Source organism: Stegostoma tigrinum, chromosome 7, assembly GCF_030684315.1.
Source record: "Stegostoma tigrinum isolate sSteTig4 chromosome 7, sSteTig4.hap1, whole genome shotgun sequence".
NCBI classification, from domain to species: domain Eukaryota; kingdom Metazoa; phylum Chordata; class Chondrichthyes; order Orectolobiformes; family Stegostomatidae; genus Stegostoma; species Stegostoma tigrinum.
This window is the reverse complement of record NC_081360.1, coordinates 98,274,780-98,294,566: the sequence shown is the minus strand read 5'-3', so window position 1 is coordinate 98,294,566 and position 19,787 is coordinate 98,274,780. Positions and strand designations below refer to the sequence as shown.

General features: G+C 49.1%; 1 protein-coding gene across 1 annotated transcript in view; it reads right to left on the bottom strand.

Moving 5' to 3' along the window:
• LOC125454291 (sterol 26-hydroxylase, mitochondrial) overlaps nt 1–2,718 on the bottom strand; it is a 57,280-nt gene extending 54,562 nt beyond the window's left edge. The window contains exon 1 of the mRNA XM_059647548.1: nt 1,840–2,718. Within this exon, the coding sequence (XP_059503531.1) occupies nt 1,840–2,046 (207 nt within the window). The 5' untranslated portion in view covers nt 2,047–2,718. The remainder of the gene's footprint in view (nt 1–1,839) is intronic.
• Nucleotides 2,719–19,787: the final 17,069 nt, after the last annotated feature.

Here is a 19,787-nt window from a genome sequence, read left to right as displayed (position 1 = left end):
TCTCCTCCTCCTTTTCTCCAATGAAAAGAGACCGAGCTTAGTCAACCTCTCTTCATAAGATAAGCCCTCCAGTCCAGGCAGCATCCTGGTAAACCTCCTCTGAACCCTCTCCAAAGCATCCACATCTTTCCTATAATAGGGCGCCCAGAACTGGACGCAGTATTCCAAGTGCGGTCTAACCAAAGTTTTATAGAGCTGCAACAAGATCTCACGACTCTTAAACTCAATCCCCCTGTTAATGAAAGCCAAAACACCATATGCTTTCTTAACAACCCTGTCCACTTGGGTGGCCATTTTAAGGGATCTATGTATCTGCACACCAAGATCCCTCTGTTCCTCCACGCTGCCAAGAATCCTATCCTTAATCCTGTACTCAGCTTTCAAATTCGACCTTCCAAAATGCATCACCTCGCATTTATCCAGGTTGAACTCCATCTGCCACCTCTCAGCCCATCTCTGCATCCTGTCAATGTCCCGCTGCAGCCTACAACAGCCCTCTACACTGTCAACGACACCTCCGACCTTTGTGTCGTCTGCAAACTTGCTGACCCATCCTTCAATTCCCTCGTCCAAGTCATTAATAAAAATTACAAACAGTAGAGGCCCAAGGACAGAGCCCTGTGGAACTCCACTCACCACTGACTTCCAGGCAGAATATTTTCCTTCTACTACCACTCACTGTCTTCTGTTGGCCAGCCAATTCTGTATCCAAGCAGCTAAGTTCCCCTGTATCCCATTCCTCCTGACCTTCTGAATGAGCCTACCATGGGGAACCTTATCAAATGCCTTACTGAAGTCCATATACACCACATCCACAGCTCGACCCTCATCAACTTTTCTAGTCACATCCTCAAAAAACTCGATAAGGTTTGTAAGGCATGACCTACCCCTCACAAAGCCGTGTTGACATATATCGTATATGGTAAACAACAGTGGTCCCAGCACAGATCCCTGTGGAACACCACGGTCACAGGTCTCCAATTTGAGAAACCTCCTTCCACTACTACTCTCTGTCTCCTGTTGCTCAGCCAGTTTTTTTATCCATCTAGCTAGCATACCCTGGACCCCATGCAACTTCATTTTCTCCATCAGCCTGCCATGGGGAACCCTATCAAACGCCTCACTGAAGTCCCTGTACATGACATCTGCAGCCTTTCTCTCATCAATCAACTTTGGTCATGTCGTCAAAGAACTATATTAAGTTGGTAAGACATGACCTTCCCTCCACAAAACCATGCTGCCTATCACTGATAAGCCCATTTTCTTCCAAATGGGAATAGATCCTATTCCTCAGTATCTTTTCCAGCAGCTTCCCTTCCACTGACATCAGGCTCATTACTTCGATTATCCCTGCTTCTTAAACAAGGGGACAGCATCAGCCGGGACTTCACCCTGCTCAAGAATCCTGCAAAGATCCGTGTTAAGGCCCCAGCTATTCCCCCTCTCGCTTCCCTCCGATCTGCCTGTATGGCTGGTAAACAAAGTTTTGCAATGTAATACGGTACACACGACAGATAAATCAATCAATCGATCAATAACGGGTTCATTTAAAACCATAAACTTTCAGAACGCCGCTCCTTCATTAGGTGAGGTCCCTCTGAAAACTTGTGATTTCAGATAAGCCTGTCGCATTTCGGTGTCCGCCCCAGTCCAACACCAGCGCCTCCACATCATAACTCCCACACAGTCCGAGGCTATTGTGACAGTGACCCCACCGTTCCCCCTCGCCCGAGGGGTAGAGACCCTCCGGTTCAACCCTGGAACCGGTGCTCCCCAACACCACCGCAACCTTCCCCCCACTGAATGTGGCAGAGAGCCCCGGGTGGCGAGCCCCCTCACCTGAAACTCGTGGGCTTTCTGGTGGTATCCTTTGATGAAATGCCAGTAGAAGGTGGACAGCAGGCCACTCCCAGGGAGATCCTCTATGGTTTTCAAACCCTCTCGCTCCTCTACCGACGCCCTCGCGGTGGATTTGTAGCCGAAAGCGCGAATTGCGGGCGGGGGCAGCCGCTTGGCGGTGAGGAGCCGGTACAGCGGCGCGGACATAGTGCCACAGCTCGCTCTGTCTCTCTGTGTGCGTGTGTCTCTTCTTGCTGCTGCTGTTCGACCTTTGCTGGAATTCAAAAAAAAAAGCCGGGCTGGGATATTAGCTCCGAGCTGGGCACTCTGCCAGGCTCTCAACTTTTAGAGATAGTGAGAACTGCACAAGTTGCAGAATCTGAGATCACAAGGTGTGGAGCTGGAGGAACACGGCAGGCCAAGAGCATCAGAGGGAGCAGGGTTTAGACCCTTTTCCAGAGAGAAACAAAACAACCTGAAACGTCAGCTTTTCCTGTTTCCCTGTTGCTGCCTAGCCTGCAGCTCCACACCGTGTTGTCCCTCGAACTCTCTCACTCGCGTTTGTGCGCAGAAATTAACCCTCACTTTCGGTGTGGTTGGTCCCATTAGGGATATAAAAACGGGCAAACTTGCGCTGCCGGTGCAGTGTGAGCCGACAGCAACGGGCGAGAATCGGTGCTTTGCAGCGGAATGCGATATCCGCTTGCGAGCGAATTAAATCGGGAATATGATGCGTGATAACAAAGTGTGGAGCTGGATGAACACAGCAGGCCAAGCAGCATCTCAGGAGCACAAAAGCTGACATTTCAGGCCTAAGCCCTTCCTCAGAGAGGGGGATGGGGAGAAGGTTTTGGAATAAATAGGGAGAGAGGGGGAGGCGGACCGAAGATGGAGAGAAAAGAAGATAGGTGGAGAGGAGAGTATAGGTGGGGAGGTAGGGAGGGGATAGGTCAGTCCAGGGAAGACGGACAAGTCAAGGAGGTGGGATGAGGTTAGTAGGTAGATGGGGGTGCGGCTTGGGGTGGGAGGAAGGGATGGGTGAGAGGAAGAACAGGTTAGGGAGGCAGGGACAGGTTGGACTGGTTTTGGGATGCAGTGGGTGGAGGGGAAGGGCTGGGCTGGTTGTGTGGTGCAGTGGGGGGAGGGGACGAACTGGGCTGGTTTTGGGATGCGGTAGGGGAAGGGGAGATTTTGAAACTGGTGAAGTCCACATTGATACTTCACGGCCGACGCCGACGGAACCCCGCCCACGGCCGACGCCGACGGAACCCCGCCCACGGCCGACGGAACCCCGCCCACGGCCGACGACCTCATCGCCCCGCCCACCACCTCCACAGCCTGCAACCCCAGAGGAGACAGCCACACTGAGCCCTGCCGCATCTTCACCATCCCCCCAGACCTCCCACTGACTGAGGACGAACGGTCAGTCCTGAGCAAGGGGCTCACCTTTGTCCCCCTACAACCACACATCAACGAATACCAGTCACGGTCGGACATAGATAATAAAATGTGAGGCTGGATGAACACAGCAGGCCCAGCAGCATCTCAGGAGCACAAAAGCTGACGTTTCGGGCCTAGACGCTTCATCAGAGATGCTGCTTGGCCTGCTGTGTTCATCCAGCCCCACATTTTATTATCTTGGAATCTCCAGCATCTGCAGTTCCCATTATCTCTGATACGGTCGGACATAGAGCAGTTTTTCTGCCGTCTTCGCCTCCATGCCTACTTCTTCAACCGGGAACCCAACCCTCCTTCCACTGACCCCTTCACCCGCTTCCAACACAAGTCCTCCTCCTGGACACCACCCCCAGGCCTCCTACCCTCCCTCGACCTCTTCATCTCCAACTGCCGTCGAGACATCAACCGCCTCAACCTCTCCACCCCTCTCACCCACTCCAACCTCTCCCCCGCAGAACGGGCAGCCCTCCGCTCCCTCCGCTCCAACCCCAACCTCACCATCAAACCCGCAGACAAGGGTGGCGCAGTGGTAGTATGGCGCACTGACCTCTACATCGCCGAGGCCAGACGCCAACTCTCCGACACCACCTCCTACCGCCTCCTCGATCATGACCCCACACCCGAGCACCAAACCATCATCTCCAACACCATTCACGACCTCATCACCTCAGGGGACCTCCCACCCACAGCCTCCAACCTCATTGTTCCCCAACCCCGCACGGCCCGTTTCTATCTCCTTCCCAAAATCCACAAACCTGCCTGCCCTGGTCGACCCATCGTCTCAGCCTGCTCCTGCCCCACCGAACTCATCTCCACCTATCTGGACTCCATTTTCTCCCCTTTGGTCCAGGAACTCCCCACCTACGTCCGTGACACCACCCACGCCCTTCACCTCCTCCAGGACTTCCAATTCCCTGGCCCCCAACACCTCATATTCACCATGGACGTCCAGTCCCTGTACACCTGCATTCCGCATGGAGATGGCCTCAAGGCCCTCCGCTTCTTCCTGTCCCGCAGGCCCGACCAGTCCCCCTCCACCGACACTCTCATCCGCCTAGCTGAACTCGTCCTCACACTCAACAACTCTTTTGACTCCTCCCACTTACTACAGACTAAGGGGGTGGCCATGGGCACCTGCATGGGCCCCAGCTATGCCTGCCTCTTTGTAGGTTACGTGGAACAGTCCCTCTTCCGCACCTACACAGGCCCCAAACCCCACCTCTTCCTCCGGTACATTGATGACTGTATCGGCGCCGCCTCTTGCTCCCCAGAGGAGCTCGAACAGTTCATCCACTTCACCAACACCTTCCACCCCAACCTTCAGTTCACCTGGGCCATCTCCAGCACATCCCTCACATTCCTGGACCTCTCAGTCTCCATCTCAGGCAACCAGCTTGTAACTGATGTCCATTTCAAGCCCACCGACTCCCACAGCTACCTAGAATACACCTCCTCCCACCCACCCTCCTGCAAAAATTCCATCCCCTATTCCCAATTCCTCCGCCTCCGCCGCATCTGATCCCACGACAAGACATTCCACTCCCGCACATCCCAGATGTCCAAGTTCTTTAAGGACCGCAACTTTCCCCCCACGGTGATCGAGAACGCCCTTGACCGTGTCTCCCGCATTTCCCGCGACACATCCCTCACACCCCGCCCCCGCCACAACCGCCCCAAGAGGATCCCCCTCGTTCTCACACACCACCCTACCAACCTCCGGATACAACGCATCATCCTCCGACACTTCCGCCATTTACAATCCGACCCCACCACCCAAGACATTTTTCCATCCCCTCCCCTGTCTGCTTTCCGGAGAGACCACTCTCTCCGTGACTCCCTTGTTCGCTCCACACTGCCCTCCAACCCCACCACACCCGGCACCTTCCCCTGCAACCGCAGGAAATGCTACACTTGTCCCCACACCTCCTCCCTCACCCCCATCCCAGGCCCCAAGATGACATTCCACATCAAGCAGAGGTTCACCTGCACATCTGCCAATGTGGTATACTGCATCCACTGTACCCGGTGCGGCTTCCTCTACATTGGGGAAACCAAGCGGAGGCTTGGGGACCGCTTTGCAGAACACCTCCGCTCAGTTCGCAAAAAACAACTGCACCTCCCAGTCGCAAACCATTTCCACTCCCCCTCCCATTCTCTTGATGACATGTCCATCATGGGCCTCCTGCACTGCCACAATGATGCCACCCGAAGGTTGCAGGAACAGCAACTCATATTCCGCCTGGGAACCCTGCAGCCATATGGCATCAATGTGGACTTCACCAGTTTCAAAATCTCCCCTTCCCCTACTGCATCCCTCAACCAGCCCAGTTCGTCCCCTCCCCCCACTGCACCACACAACCAGCCCAGCTCTTCCCCCCAACCCACTGCATCCCAAAACCAGTCCAACCTGTCTCTGCCTCCCTAACCGGTTCTTCCTCTCACCCATCCCTTCCTCCCACCCCAAGCCGCACCCCCCGCTACCTACTAACCTCATCCCACCTCCTTGACCTGTCCGTCTTCCCTGGACTGACCTATCCCCTCCCTACCTCCCCACCTACACTCTCTCCACCTATCTTCTTTACTCTCCATCTTCGGTCCACCTCCCCCTCTCTCCCTATTTATTCCAGTTCCCTCCCCCCATCCCCATCTCTGATGAAGGGTCTAGGCCCGAAACGTCAGCTTTTGTGCTCCTGAGATGCTGCTTGGCCTGCTGTGTTCGTCCAGCCTCACATTTTATTATCTTGGAATCTCCAGCATCTGCAGTTCCCATTATCCCTCCACATTGATACCATTAGGCTGCAGGGTTCCCAGGCGGAATATGAGTTGCTGTTCCTGCAACCTTCGGGTGGCATCATTGTGGCACTGCAGGAGGCCCATGATGGACATGTCATCAAGAGAATGGGAGGGGGAGTGGAAATGGTTGTGACTGGGAGGTGCAGTTGTTTGTTGCGAACTGAGCGGAGGTGTTCTGCAAAGCGGTCTCCAAGCCTCCGCTTGGTTTCCCCAATGTAAAGGAAGCCACACCGGGTACAGTGGATGCAGTATACCACATTGGCAGATGTGCAGGTGAACCTCTGCTTAATGTGGAATGTCATCTTGGGGCCTGGGATAGGGGTGAGGGAGGAGGTGTGGGGGCAAGTGTAGCATTTCCTGCGGTTGCAGGGGAAGGTGCCGGGTGTGGTGGGGTTGGAGGGCAGTGTGGAGCGAACAAGGGAGTCACGGAGAGAGTGGTCTCTCCGGAAGGCAGACAGGGGTGGGGATGGAAAAATGTCTTGGGTGGTGGAGTCGGATTGTAGATGGCGGAAGTGTCGGAGGATGATGCGTTGTATCCGGAGGTTGGTGGGGTGGTGTGTGAGAACGAGGGGGATCCACTTTGGGCGGTTGTGGCGGGGGCGGGGTGTGAGGGATGTGTTGCGGGAAATGCGGGAGACGCGGTCAAGGGCGTTCTCGATCACTGTAGGGGGAAAGTTGCGGTCCTTGAAAAACTTGGACATCTGGGATGTGCGGGAGTGGAATGTCTTGTCGTGGGAGCAGATGCGGCGGAGGCAGAGGAATTGGGAGGATGCAGTTGGGGAAGGGGAGATTTTGAAGCTTGTGAAGTCCACATTGATACCATTGGGCTGCAGGGTTCCCAAGCGGAATATGAGTTGCTGTTCCTGCAACGTTCGGGTGGCATCATTGTGGCATTGTCGACCTTTGCCGGAATTCAAAAAAAAGCCGGGCTGGGAAATTAGCTCCGAGCTGGGCACTCTGCCAGGCTCTCAACTTTTAGAGATAGTGAGAACTGCAGAATCTGAGATAACAAGGTGTGGAGCTGGAGGAACACAGCAGGCCATCTCGTCTGAGGAATGGGAGGGGGAGTTAAAATGATTCGCGACTGGGATGTGCAGTTGTTTATTGCGAACTGAGCGAAGGTGTTCTGCAAAGCAGTCCCCAAGCCTCCGCTTGGTTTCCCCAATGTAGAGGAAGCCACACCGTGTACATTGGATACAGTATACTACATTGGCAGATGTGCAGGTGAACTTGGACAGCACATTCTCGATCAGGTCAGATGGGCACATTGCATTGAGTGACCTTCCCAAAAGTTTGTAGGCCAAGCAGCATCAGAGGAGCAGGGAGGCTGACATTTCGGGCCTAGACCCTTCTTCAGGGGGAAAAAAATGTCAGCTTTCCTGCTCCCCTGATGGCCTATTCATCCAGCTCCACACCTTGTTATCTCAGATTCTCCAGGATCTGCAGTTCCTACTATCTCTGAGAAAGCTGCAGACAGATTGATGCAGGAAAAGGCAAGTCCACACAGAAAGCACTCACTTTGGGAAAAATAATATAAGTTGCTGGAAAATCTCAGCAGATCAGGCAGCATCTGTGAAGAAAAAAATTACAGTTAACGTCATTTTTACAGCATCTGCAGTTCTTTCAGGTTTAGGCTCCTTTGTAACTCTATTGTAACAGTGCCTTCAGATATTAGTCATGGCTCATATCAACTCTGCCTCCCAGTCCGCCTCCATCCCTTATAATGCACCTACTGGCTCAACAAGTCCAGACATACACATCTTGCACATCTTCCCTGTAATGAGGCAACCAGAACTGGACACAATACTTCAGGTGTGGCCGAATCAGGCTTTTGTACAGCTGGAGCATAACTTCACGGCTCTTGAACTCAATCACTCTCTAAGGTTTTGGAGTAGATTTGTAGCTCGCATTGTGGGTTTTGAGCTTGTTGAGGTTGGTTGGCTGGCCAAGCTGGTTTCTTGTTCCGCAGACGTTTCATTACCGTTTTGGGTAACATCCTCAGTGCAGCCTCTGATGAAGCGTTGGTGTTTTTTCCTGCCTGGTTTTTAAACTCTTGGGGTCCGTTGAGATGGATTACCTCACTTTTAGGTTTCCTTCGAAGTGAAATGTATACAGGGTCAAGTTCAATATGTTTATTAATAGCCTGTTTTGTGGAGTGCCATGCTTCTAGGAATTCCTGTGCCTGTCTCTGCCGAGCCTGTCCCAGGATTTTGGTGTTGTCCCAGTCGAAGTGGTGGTTCTCCTTGTCCATGTGGATTGAGATGGGTAAATATTCGTCGTGCCTTTCTGTAGTTTCCTTCCTGTTTGTCCGATGTAGTGTTTCTCTCAGTCTCTGCAGGGGATCTTGTAGGTGATATTGGTCCTGTCCATGACGGGGAGTGGGTCCTTCGTTCAGGTGAGCAGTTGATGTATGGTTGACCTGGGCTTGTGTGCCACTCTGATGCCCAGCAGTCGTAGGAGTCTTGTGGTGAGTTCTGACGTGTTCCTGATGTAGGGTAGTGTGTTGAGTGTGTCAGGGTGTGTAGCCTCTTTCTGATGCTGTTCCCGTAGGCATCTTCTGACTCAGTTCTTTGGATATCCATTCTCCTTGATTCCTGGTGTAGTTCTGTGTTGCTGCCATGTGTTGTTGTCCTTTTAAAATGCAGCTTCGTTTGTGTGTACTGGGATGGTTACTGTTAAAGCTCAGTACCTGGTGTGTGTGTGTGGCTTTTCAGTGTACTTTCGCTTGCAGTTCCCCATTTGTCTTGCGCTCCACCATGATGTCCAGGAATGGGAGCCATTTACTCTTCTCCTCCTCTCTGGTGAATTTTATTCTGGTGAGGGTGTGGTTTATAAGTTTGTGTGTATCCTCTCATTTGGTGTGTTTAATGTTGACAACTGTGTCTTATACATAGTGTGCCCACAGTTTAGGTTGGATTTGCGGAAGGTGGGTCCTTTCTAGTCTTTGCATCACTGCTTCTGCTATGAGCCTGGAGATACGTGATCCCATGGGTGTCCCATTGATTTGTTCATATGTTTGGCTGTTGAAAGTGAAGTGGGTGGCCAGGCATAGGTCCAGTAGCTTAAGTATATTGTCTTTGGAGATGGTTTCACTGTGGTCGTGCTCTTGTTCAAGTAGTGTTGTCCATAAGACCATAAAACATAGGAGTGGAAGTAAGGCCATTTGGCCCATCAAGTCCACTCTGCCATTTAAATCATGGCTGATGGGCATTTCAACTCCACTTCCCTGCACTCTCCCCATAGCCCTTGATTCCTTTTGAGATCAAGAATTTGTCGATCTCTGCCTTGAAGGCATCCGACGTCCCGGCCTCCACTGCACTCCGTGGCAATGAATTCCACAAGCCCACCACTCTCTGGCTGAAGAAATGTCGTCTCTTTTCAGTTGTCATTGTTTCCCTTGCTAGTCTAATGTTTATTGATGTGAACAGGGCAGTGACTTCAAATGATATCATGGTCTCTTCGTCCACTATCTTTTTGTCTTTGATGTAGTTGAGGAATTCTTGGGCTGAGTGGATAGAGTGGGGTGATTTGTTGACTAGGTGTCTGAGTCTCCTTTGTAGTTCTTTGGCTAATCTGTGCAATGGAGTAAGGGAGACTGTGGGTCTGAGGGGGACTTCCGGCTTGTGTACTGTAGGGAGGCCATAGAATTGGGGTGTGTTCGTTCATTCAGGTTTCATGCTTAAGAATTCCACTTTGTTGACCTGTCCTGTTTGTTTAAGTCTTTGTAGCGTGTAGAGGATTTTGTTGCCTAGTTGTGGTGTCGGGTCAGTCTGTACTGGCCGGTATTTGTTCTCACTGGAGAGTTGTGCTTGTGCTTTGGAGATGTAGTCCCTTTTATTCATTATCACTGTAAAGCACCCTTTGTCTGTAGGTAGTCTCGTGATGTTCTTGTCCTTCTTTAATCTGTCCAGGGCCTGTCTTTCCCGTGTGTTGAGGGTGCTGAGTTCCCTCTTTCTGGTTAGTGTCAGGACTGCTATCTGTCTGATAGTTTGTTGTGTTTCTTCATTGATATTGTTGGCCTTGTGTGGCTAGTCCCCCTACAACCACACATCAACGAATACCAGTCACGTCTGGCCATCGAGCAGTTTTTCCGTTGCCTTCGCCTCCACGCTTACTTCTTTAACCAGGAGCCTAACCCTCCCTCCACTGACCCCTTCACCCGCCTCCAACACAAGTCCTCCTCCTGGATACCACCCCCAGGCCTCCTACCCTCCCTTGACCTCTTCATCTCCAACTGCCGTCGGAACATCAACCGCCTCAACCTCTCCACCTCCCTCACCCACTCCAACCTCTCCCCTGCAGAACGGGCAGCCCCCCACTCCCTCTGCTCCAACCCCAACCTCACCATCAAACCCGCAGATAAGGGAGGCGCAGTGGTAGTATGGCGCACTGACCTCTACATCGCTGAGGCCAGACGCCAACTCTCCGACACCACCTCCTACTGCCCCCTGGATCATGACCCCACACCCGAGCACCAAACCATCATCTCCAACACCATTCATGGCCTCATCACCTCAGGGGACCTCCCACCCACAGCCTCCAACCTCATTGCACCTCAACCCCGCACAGCCCGTTTCTATCTCCTTCCCAAAATCCACAAGCCTGCCTGCCCTGGTCAACCCATTGTCTCAGCCTGTTCCTGCCCCACCGAACTCATCTCCACCTATCTGGACTCCATTTTCTCCCCTTTGGTCCAGGAACTCCCTACCTACATCCGTGACACCACCCACGCCCTCCACCTCCTCCAGGACTTCCAATTCCCTGGCCCCCAACACCTCATTTTCACCATGGATGTCCAGTCCCTATACACCTGTATTGCTCATGCAGATGGCCTCAAGGCCCTCCGCTTCTTCCTGTCCCGCAGGCCCGACCAGTCCCCCTCCACTGACACCCTCATCCGCTGAGCCAAACTCGTCCTCAACCTCAACAACTTCCCTTTCGATTCCTCCCACTTCCTACAGACAAAGGGGGTGGCCATGGGTACCCGCATGGGCCCCAGCTATGCCTGCCTCTTTGTAGGTTATGTGGAACAGTCCCTCTTCCGCACCTACACAGGCCCCAAACCCCACCTCTTCTTCCGTTACATTGATGACTGCATCGGCGCCGCCTCTTGCTCCCCAGAGGAGCTCGAACAGTTCATCCACTTCACCAACACCTTCCACCCCAACCTCAAATTCACCTGGGCCATCTCCCACACATCCTTTTCTGCTCCTGAGATGCTGCTTTATTAACTAGGAATTCTGTTTTGTTGGCGTCCCTGTTGTTGTACTTCAGTCCCTGGGTGAGAGCGGCTTTTTCCGTGTCAGTCAGTTTCCTGTCGGAGAGGTTTCTTATCCAGGTCTCTGTTCTGTCATTGTTGTTTTTGAGTTTCCCTCTATTAATGAAAGCTAACACACCATACGCCTTCTTAACAACTCTATCCACCTGGGTGGTAGCTTTCAGGGAACTCTGAACATGAGCCCCAAGATCCCTCTGCCCCTCCACACTGCCAAGAATCTTTCCGTTAACCCTATATTCTGCTTTCAGGTTTGTCCTTCCAAAATGAATCACCTCATACTTTTCAGGGTTAAACTCCATCTGCCACTTCGCAGCCCAGCTCTGCATTCTGTCAATGTCCCTTTGTAACATAGAACAGCCCTCCGCACCATCCAAAACTTGACACACTTTTGTATCATCCACAAACTTACTGATCCACCCTTCTACTCCTTCATCCAAATCATTTACAAGTATCACAAATAGAAGAGAACCCAGAACAGATCCTTGTGGTACACCACTCGTAACTGAGCACCATGTTAAATATTTTCTGTCCACTACCACCCTTTGTCTTCTAAGGGTCAGCCGATTCTGAATCCAATCTGCTACATTTCCCCCTTTCCCGTGCCTCCTTATCTTCTGCGCAAGTCTACCATGGGGGATGTTTATCAATCGCCTTACTTAAATCCATGTATACCACATCCACTGCTCAACCTTCATCCACGTGTTTGGTCACCTCTTCAAAGATTTGGGTGGATTGGCTGTGGGAAATTGCCCTTGGTATCCAGAGAAATGTAGGTCAAGTGGATTAGCCACAGGATTACAGGTAGGGGGAGCTTGGGTGGGATGCTCTTTGGTGGGTCTTGATGGGCTGAATGGCCTGCTTCCACGCTGTAGGGATTCAATGATTCGAAGGATACCTGTGCCAGGCTTCTACATATTGACTACAACACCGCCTTCAACACTACAATCCGAAACAATGTGATCTTCAAACTCTTGAGCCCTAGGTCTTGCCTCTGCTCTGGATCTTTGACTTACTGACCCACCTAACCACAGTCAGTGAAGTTGGGCAACAGCACCGGCTCTACGCCAACCCGCAATGCTCGTGCCCCACAAGCCTATGTACTCAGCCCCTTACTGTATGCTCATGACTGTGTGGCCAAGTTTTGTCCAAACTCCATCTACAAGTTCACTGTTGTAGGCCAGATATCATAAAATGATGAGACAGAATACAGCATTGAGATAGAGCGCTTTGTGGTTTGGTGTAAACTAGCAATTTCCCCTTCAATGTCAGCAAAATAAAAGAGCTAATTGACAGAAAGCAAGAACTGCCAACGCTGGAGTCAGAGTCAACACAGTGTGGAGCTGGAGGCACATGGCAGGTCAGACAGCTTCAGAGGAGCAGGAACGTCAACGTTTCGGGTCATCAGCATTCTGGTGAAGTGTGCCAACCTGAACTGTTGACTTTCCTGTTCCTCTGATGCTATCAGACCTGCTGTGTTCCAACAAGGCTGATTGTCGACTGTGGGAAGCAAGGAGGAGGACAGGCCCCTGCCTACATCAATGGAGCTGAGGTGGAGAGGGTTGAGAGTGCCACGTTCCTAGGAGTGATGATCACCAACAATCTGTCCTGGTCCACCCATATTGTGACGGTCAAGAAATGCAAAATGACGCCTCTTCTTCCTCAGGAGGTGAAGGAAATTCAGCGTGTCCATAAACTCGCTCACCAACTTGTATGGATGCACCAAAGAAAGCATTCTATCTGGATGCATCACAACTTGGTCTGGCAACTGCTGTGCTCAGGACCGTAAGAAACTACAGAGTTGTGAACACAGCCCAATCCATCACACAAACCAACCTTCCTCCCATTGACTCCACCAGCACTTCTTGCTGCTTTGGGAAGGCAGCCAGCATCATCAAAGACCCATCCCGCCCAGGTTATAATCTCTTCCAACCTTTTCTGTCCAGCAAAATATAACAAAATCTTAAACACACGTAGCAACCGGTTTAAGAACAGCTTCTTCCCTGCTGTTATTAGACTTCCAAATGGACCTCTCAAATTTCAAATCTAATGCTGATTTTGCATTTTGTGCACCTTCTTTGCTGCAGTAACTTTGTATTCCTCACTCTGTTCAATCACCCATAGTATGATCTGCCTGTACTGCACGCAAAACAAAATTTTTCACTCTACTTCGGTACATATGACAATAATAAATCAAATCCAATCAAATCTATTACAAAGCACACTGGTAACAAGTAGCTGATTGGTCTGTGGAATGGTGACCAGTTGCTGGTGATAAAGGCTTTTGGTGAGCCAATAGCTCTATGACTTGCTCCCGGGGAACTGCGCAGCTTGTGGATGTGAAAAAGATAGCCCAAAGAGTTCAGATGTCTGCGAGATGAGGTGGTGTCCTTGTTTTTATAAGGCACCTGGAGTTTCAGTCAGTGGATTTATACGTCAACAGTTTGTCATTGTTTTTCGGTAGCTAGAATCTGTTTACGTTCAAACTACTGCAGTTTCACTAGGGTTAGTACAAATGATTTGCACTGAACTATCACTTAATTCATTCATAGGACATAGGTATTGCTGGCTGAGTCAGCATTTATTGCCCATCCTTAAATACCCTTGAGGTGTTGATGATGAACCATCATGCCTGGTATGCTAGAGATAATGGGAACTGCAGATGCTGGAGATTCCAAGATAATAAAATGTGAGGCTGGATGAACACAGCAGGCCAAGCAGCATCTCAGGAGCACAAAAGCTGACGTTTCGGGCCTAGACCCTTCATCAGAGAGGGGGATGGGGGGAGGGAACTGGAATAAATAGGGAGAGAGGGGGAGGCGGACCGAAGATGGAGAGTAAAGAAGATAGGTGGAGAGGGTGTAGGTGGGGAGGTAGGGAGGGGATAGGTCAGTCCAGGGAAGACGGACAGGTCAAGGAGGTGGGATGAGGTTAGTAGGTAGCTGGGGGTGCGGCTTGGGGTGGGAGGAAGGGATGGGTGAGAGGAAGAACCGGTTAGGGAGGCAGAGACAGGTTGGACTGGTTTTGGGATGCAGTGGGTTGGGGGGAAGAGCTGGGCTGGTTGTGTGGTGCAGTGGGGGGAGGGGATGAACTGGGCTGGTTTAGGGATGCAGTGGGGGAAGGGGAGATTTTGAAACTGGTGAAGTCCACATTGATACCCAGCCAGCCCAGCTCTTATTATTATTATTATGCCTGGTATGCTGTTGTCCTTCACATGGAAGTCTACCAACACTGCTGTTGGGAAGAGTTTCAGAATTTTGACTCAGTATCAATGAAAGAATGACATTGCAATTCAAAGTCAAAACAGTATGTGGTTTGGAGGCAACTTGCAAATGTGATTTTCCCACATTTCTGCTGCCCTTATCCTTCCAGGTAGTAAAAGCTATTGGCTTGGAAGGTGCTGTCGAAGGAGTCTTGGTGAGTTCTGGTATGCCAGAGGGGCTGCACACTGCTGACACGTGGTGAAGGGAATGGGTGTTGAAATTAGTGAATAAGTGCCACTCACGGGGCTGTCTTGTCCTGGATGGTGTCCCGATTTGTTAACTATGGATAGAAGGCATGTTCTGCCATTGGCCCTTAGATTCTTTGCTTGCTCATTTTATGGATTCTGGAGAAAAATGTGTAAGCCTGTATTCCACTTTGCAGCCCCCACTGTAAAGTATTGAAATTTAACGAAACTGAATCATTTACAGAATTAGCATACTGTTTAAATTGTGGTCAGTGTGGTTTAATTATAACTTTGAAGCTACATAAAGCTTTTAATGGGATGTTTTAAATCAGAGATGAGCAGTGCCTGTCAAAACAGACTGAAGTAAACCTGAGTGCAGTGTAGTTTCATATTCTGAGTTTGGATAAATTTTGTTATTCACAGGATGTTGTTTTGTTAGTGATCCCAAGATCCAGTCATTGACTTTTCAAAAGAAATTCTGTGGCACGGATTTTCCAGTTCTGATAGCGATGTATGGATAAACAGTAACAAGAGATCAAGTAGCGAATGTAATTTGGGCAAAGCCATACTCCCTGTTTATATCATGAACTAAAAATCATAGAATCCCTATAATGCGGAAAGAGTCCCATTGAACCCACACCAACCCTCCAAAGAGCATCCAACCCAGACCCATCCCCAACCCTCTCCCTGTAATTTAGCTTGGCTGATTGAATTAACCTGCACATCTTTGGACTGTGTGAGGAAACTGGAGGACATCTCTATGACTCTCTGGCTCTATGGCTCTAAATGGGACTAGTTTAGTTTGGAAACATGATTAGCATAGACTACCCGAGATAACAAGGTGTGGAAATGGACCAACGTAGCAGGCCAAGCAGCATCTTAGGAGCAGTAAAGCTGACGTTTCGGGCCTAGACCCCTCATCCCGAAACGTCAGCTTTCCTACTCCTAAGATGTTGCTTGGCCTGCTGTGTTCATCCAGCTCCACACCTTATTATCTCGGATTCTCCAGCATCTGCAGTTCCTATTATCTCTCTCAGCATGGACTAATTGGACCGAAGGGTCTGTTTCCACGCTGTATGACTCTATGACGCTATTTGTAATAAATAATAATTTTTGTTAAGTATAGAAACCTGGACAATGCCTTCTGACGACCTGGATCTGAAAAGCCAAGTAAAATGGTGGGTTTTGCATGCTTTAAGGACACTGTGCATTCTGTATACTGTGGACAGGAAAGTTCACAATCTGTAAAAAGTACTTAGAGTTGGAAACTATAGAAACAGACCCTTTGGCCCTATTCATCCATGCCAACCAGAAATCCCAAACTAATCGAGTCTCATTTGCCAGCACTTACCCATATCCTTCCAAACCCTTCCTATCCATGCACCATCCAGATACCCTTTAAATCTTGTAATAGTACCAGCCTCTACCACTTCCTCTAGCGGCTCATTCCATACACACACCACCCACTGCATGAAAAAGCTGCTCCCTAGCTCATTTCTAAATCTTTCCCCCTTCACCTTAAACTGGATGAGCACTTGAACAGCCACAACATTCAAGCTATGGGCCAAGTGTTGAAAAATGGCATTAGTGTAGAATTAAGTGTAATGTTGACATTACAGACTGGATAGGCCAAAGTCCCTCTTCTGTACTGCATGATTCTGTGATTTAATAAAATTGTTAACTTATCTGATTACTTCAGGGATCTTGTACTATCACTGTGAGGTACAACCAAGTCTGGCAATTCATCCAGGATTGATTTTGAGAAGAATATTTGGAGGTGTTCTTAGTAAATAATACAGATGAAAGAAAACCCCAGGTTTCATAATGCCTATAAGACACAACATTGCAAATGACAAATCCTGATTTGATTGAATTGATGGTAAACTTAGAAAATAGAAGCAGGAATAGGCCATTCGGCCCTTCAAGCCAGCTTGACAAACAAAACGATCATGGATCATTATCCAACTCAGTCCCCAATCCCATTTTCTCCCCAAACCCTTTGATCCCTTTAGTCCTAAGAGCTATATTTAACTTTTTCCTGAAAACATTCAACATTTTGACTTCTACCACTTTCTGTGGCAGAGAATTCCACATGCTCAACACTGTGTGAAGCAATTTTTCTTCTTCGCTGTCCCAAATGGCTGAGCTTAGTCAGTGACACCTGTCAGCCAACTGCAGAAATAACGATCTCTAAATTAACTGCATCACCATCAAAATCAGCACTACTAGAATGATCCAACCTAATAGCCACAACATTTCACCATCTGTTCTTCAGAGTCCAAAAGTCTGAGTCCTAAACCAGTTCAACTGTTACCTTTTTGCACATATCTTTGATCTGTGTCACCGGACCCAAAATGTTAACTGTTTCCTCCTTCACAGCTGCTGCCAGACCTGCTGAGCTTTTCCAGCAACTTTGTTTTTGTTCCTGATAGCTTTGATCTGTGTGTACATTTTGTGGTTTATTATCTTTCACTTAGGTTTCATAGCTAATCATGTCACCCCTTCTTTAACTTGGGAAGGGCTAGTTAATTTGGCTCCTCTTAAAATATAAGTACATTTGGACTGGGACAAGGCATCCACAAAGGGAGGGATCTTTTCTTAAATTAACCTTGTCTTAACCAACCAGTTGAATTAGGAAGGGGAGCCAGTTCTCCCCAGCGACATATTTGAGAGCATCCCACCTTCAATTGTAGATAATTTGTGATTAACCCAACAAACTGGAGGCATGTGTCTGAGATATTACTCACAGACAAAATAAGTGGAAGTGAGACAAGGAATTTGTTGCTTTGAAATGAATTTTTAAAACTGCAAAATACTTTGGTGAGTTTCTGCCTCAAAATTATAAAATGTCTATTTTTGATGCCTATGTGTTTCTTAGTGAATTAGGGGAAGAGACTTTCGAGGTTTCAGAAGTTCTACCTCTCCAACAGCTAAAAGAGTTAGTATGTCTCTTTCAATGCAGAAAACCTGAGAGATGGTGGCCAACAGATTATCGAGGACCACTCAGTAGAAATGATGATGAAATGATAGAATGTAGGGTCATTGAATCTAGGGTCCTGACAGAAATAATACTGAAGATTCTCTGTATAACTCAAACCTTCCTGTATTAGTAGTATCCATGTAAGTCTTTTGTTGGTCCCTCTCCAGGTTAAAAACATTTTCCTATAGCAGGACAACCAAAACTGTACCCTCTACTCCAAAGTGTCCTCACTGCTGTCTTATACAGCCACAATATGACATCCCAACTCATATTCAATGCTCTTGCCAATGAAGGCAAGTGTGCCAAACACCGTCTTCACCGCCCTGTCTACCTGAGATGCCATTTTTAAGGAACTATGTCCCTGAATCCTTAGGTCTGTCGGTGCGATAACACTCACCAGGGCTCCACTATTAACAGTATACGTCCCGCCCTGGTTTGTCTTACCAAAATGCAACACTTTGCATTTATCCAAATTAAACTCTACATGTCACTCCTCAGCCCATTGGCCCAGCTTATCAAGATCCCTCTTAGATAACATTCTTCACTGTCCACTATACCACCAATTTTGGTGTCATCCACAAACTTACTAACCATGGCTCCTATATTCTCATTCAAATCTTTTGTACAAACAACAAACAAAAGTGAACACAGCACAAATCTGCAGCAAAAGCCTAGTCAACAGGCCTCCAGTTAAAACAACAACCCTTTACCACCAGCGTCCGTCTCCTACTGTCAGGCCAATTTTGTATCCAATTGGCTAGATCTCCCTGAATCTTATGTGATCTAACCTTACTAAACAGTCTAGCATGTCAAAGGCCTTACTAAAGTCCATCTAGACAACATCTACCACTCTGCCCTTCATCAATCTTGTCACTTCTACTGGACTCATCACATCACATTAACACAGCGGCTACAAGAACAGGCCTGAAGCTATGAATACTGCGGCAAGTAACTCTCATCTCCTGACTCCTCAAAGCCTGTCCACCATCTACAAGGCCAGTCAGGTGTGTGATGGAATACTCCCCAGTTGCAGAAATTCACCAAAGATCCTCAAAACACCTTCCAAACCCACTACCACTTCCATCTAGAAGAACAAGGGCAGCAGCCATATGGGAACGCTGCCACCTCCAAATTCCCCTCCAAGCCACTCAGTATCCTGACTTGGAAATATATCGCCATTCCTTCACTGTTGCTGGGTCAGAATTTTGGAATTCCCTCCCTAATAGCATTGTGGGTCAACCCACAGTAGGAAGACTGCAGCTGCTCAAGATGACAGCTCACCAACACCTTCAAGGGTAACTATGGATGGGCAAGAAATGCTAGCCAGCTAGCGACGCCCAGATCATACAAAATGGATAGAAAAAAAACTGCCCATCCAACAACAATAATGGGACCTTGCTGTTGGGCAATGTCTTTTTGCGAGTTCTTATAAAACGGTGCTATATAAATGCAAACTATTTACTGTAAAATAGCAGGCAAGATGCTTACCACACTATGTCGAGGTATCATTCTAACGCTCGCTTTCCACGGAACACTGTTGTCTCACGGTCAGTCTTTTTCGTTGCATCAGAGTTCTGAGCAGACGGTATCTGCTCAGTAAATTAGGTCAGATTTTGATCAGAAAACCTTCAGATAAAGGCTACTCAGTCCATCATTCTGATACGTTTCTCAAGCCATTCTCCTCCCTTCTTCCTGTAACCCTTGATCCCTTTGCTAACTGAAAACCTATCTGTCTGAAAGACACTCAATGACTTGACCTCCATAGCCCTCTGCAGCAATGAATTCCACAGAATCACCACCCTTTGGCTGAAGAAGTTCTGCCTCATCTCAGTTCTAAAGGGTCATCCCTTCACTCTGACATTGTGCCCTTGTTGCATGGGGTCGAGAAACACATCAGCCAGTTTTGAATGGTGGAGCAGACTGATGGGTCAAATGGCATGATTCTTCTCCTATATCTTATGGTCTGGAGCTTGGGCAGAGTAAGATCTGGAACT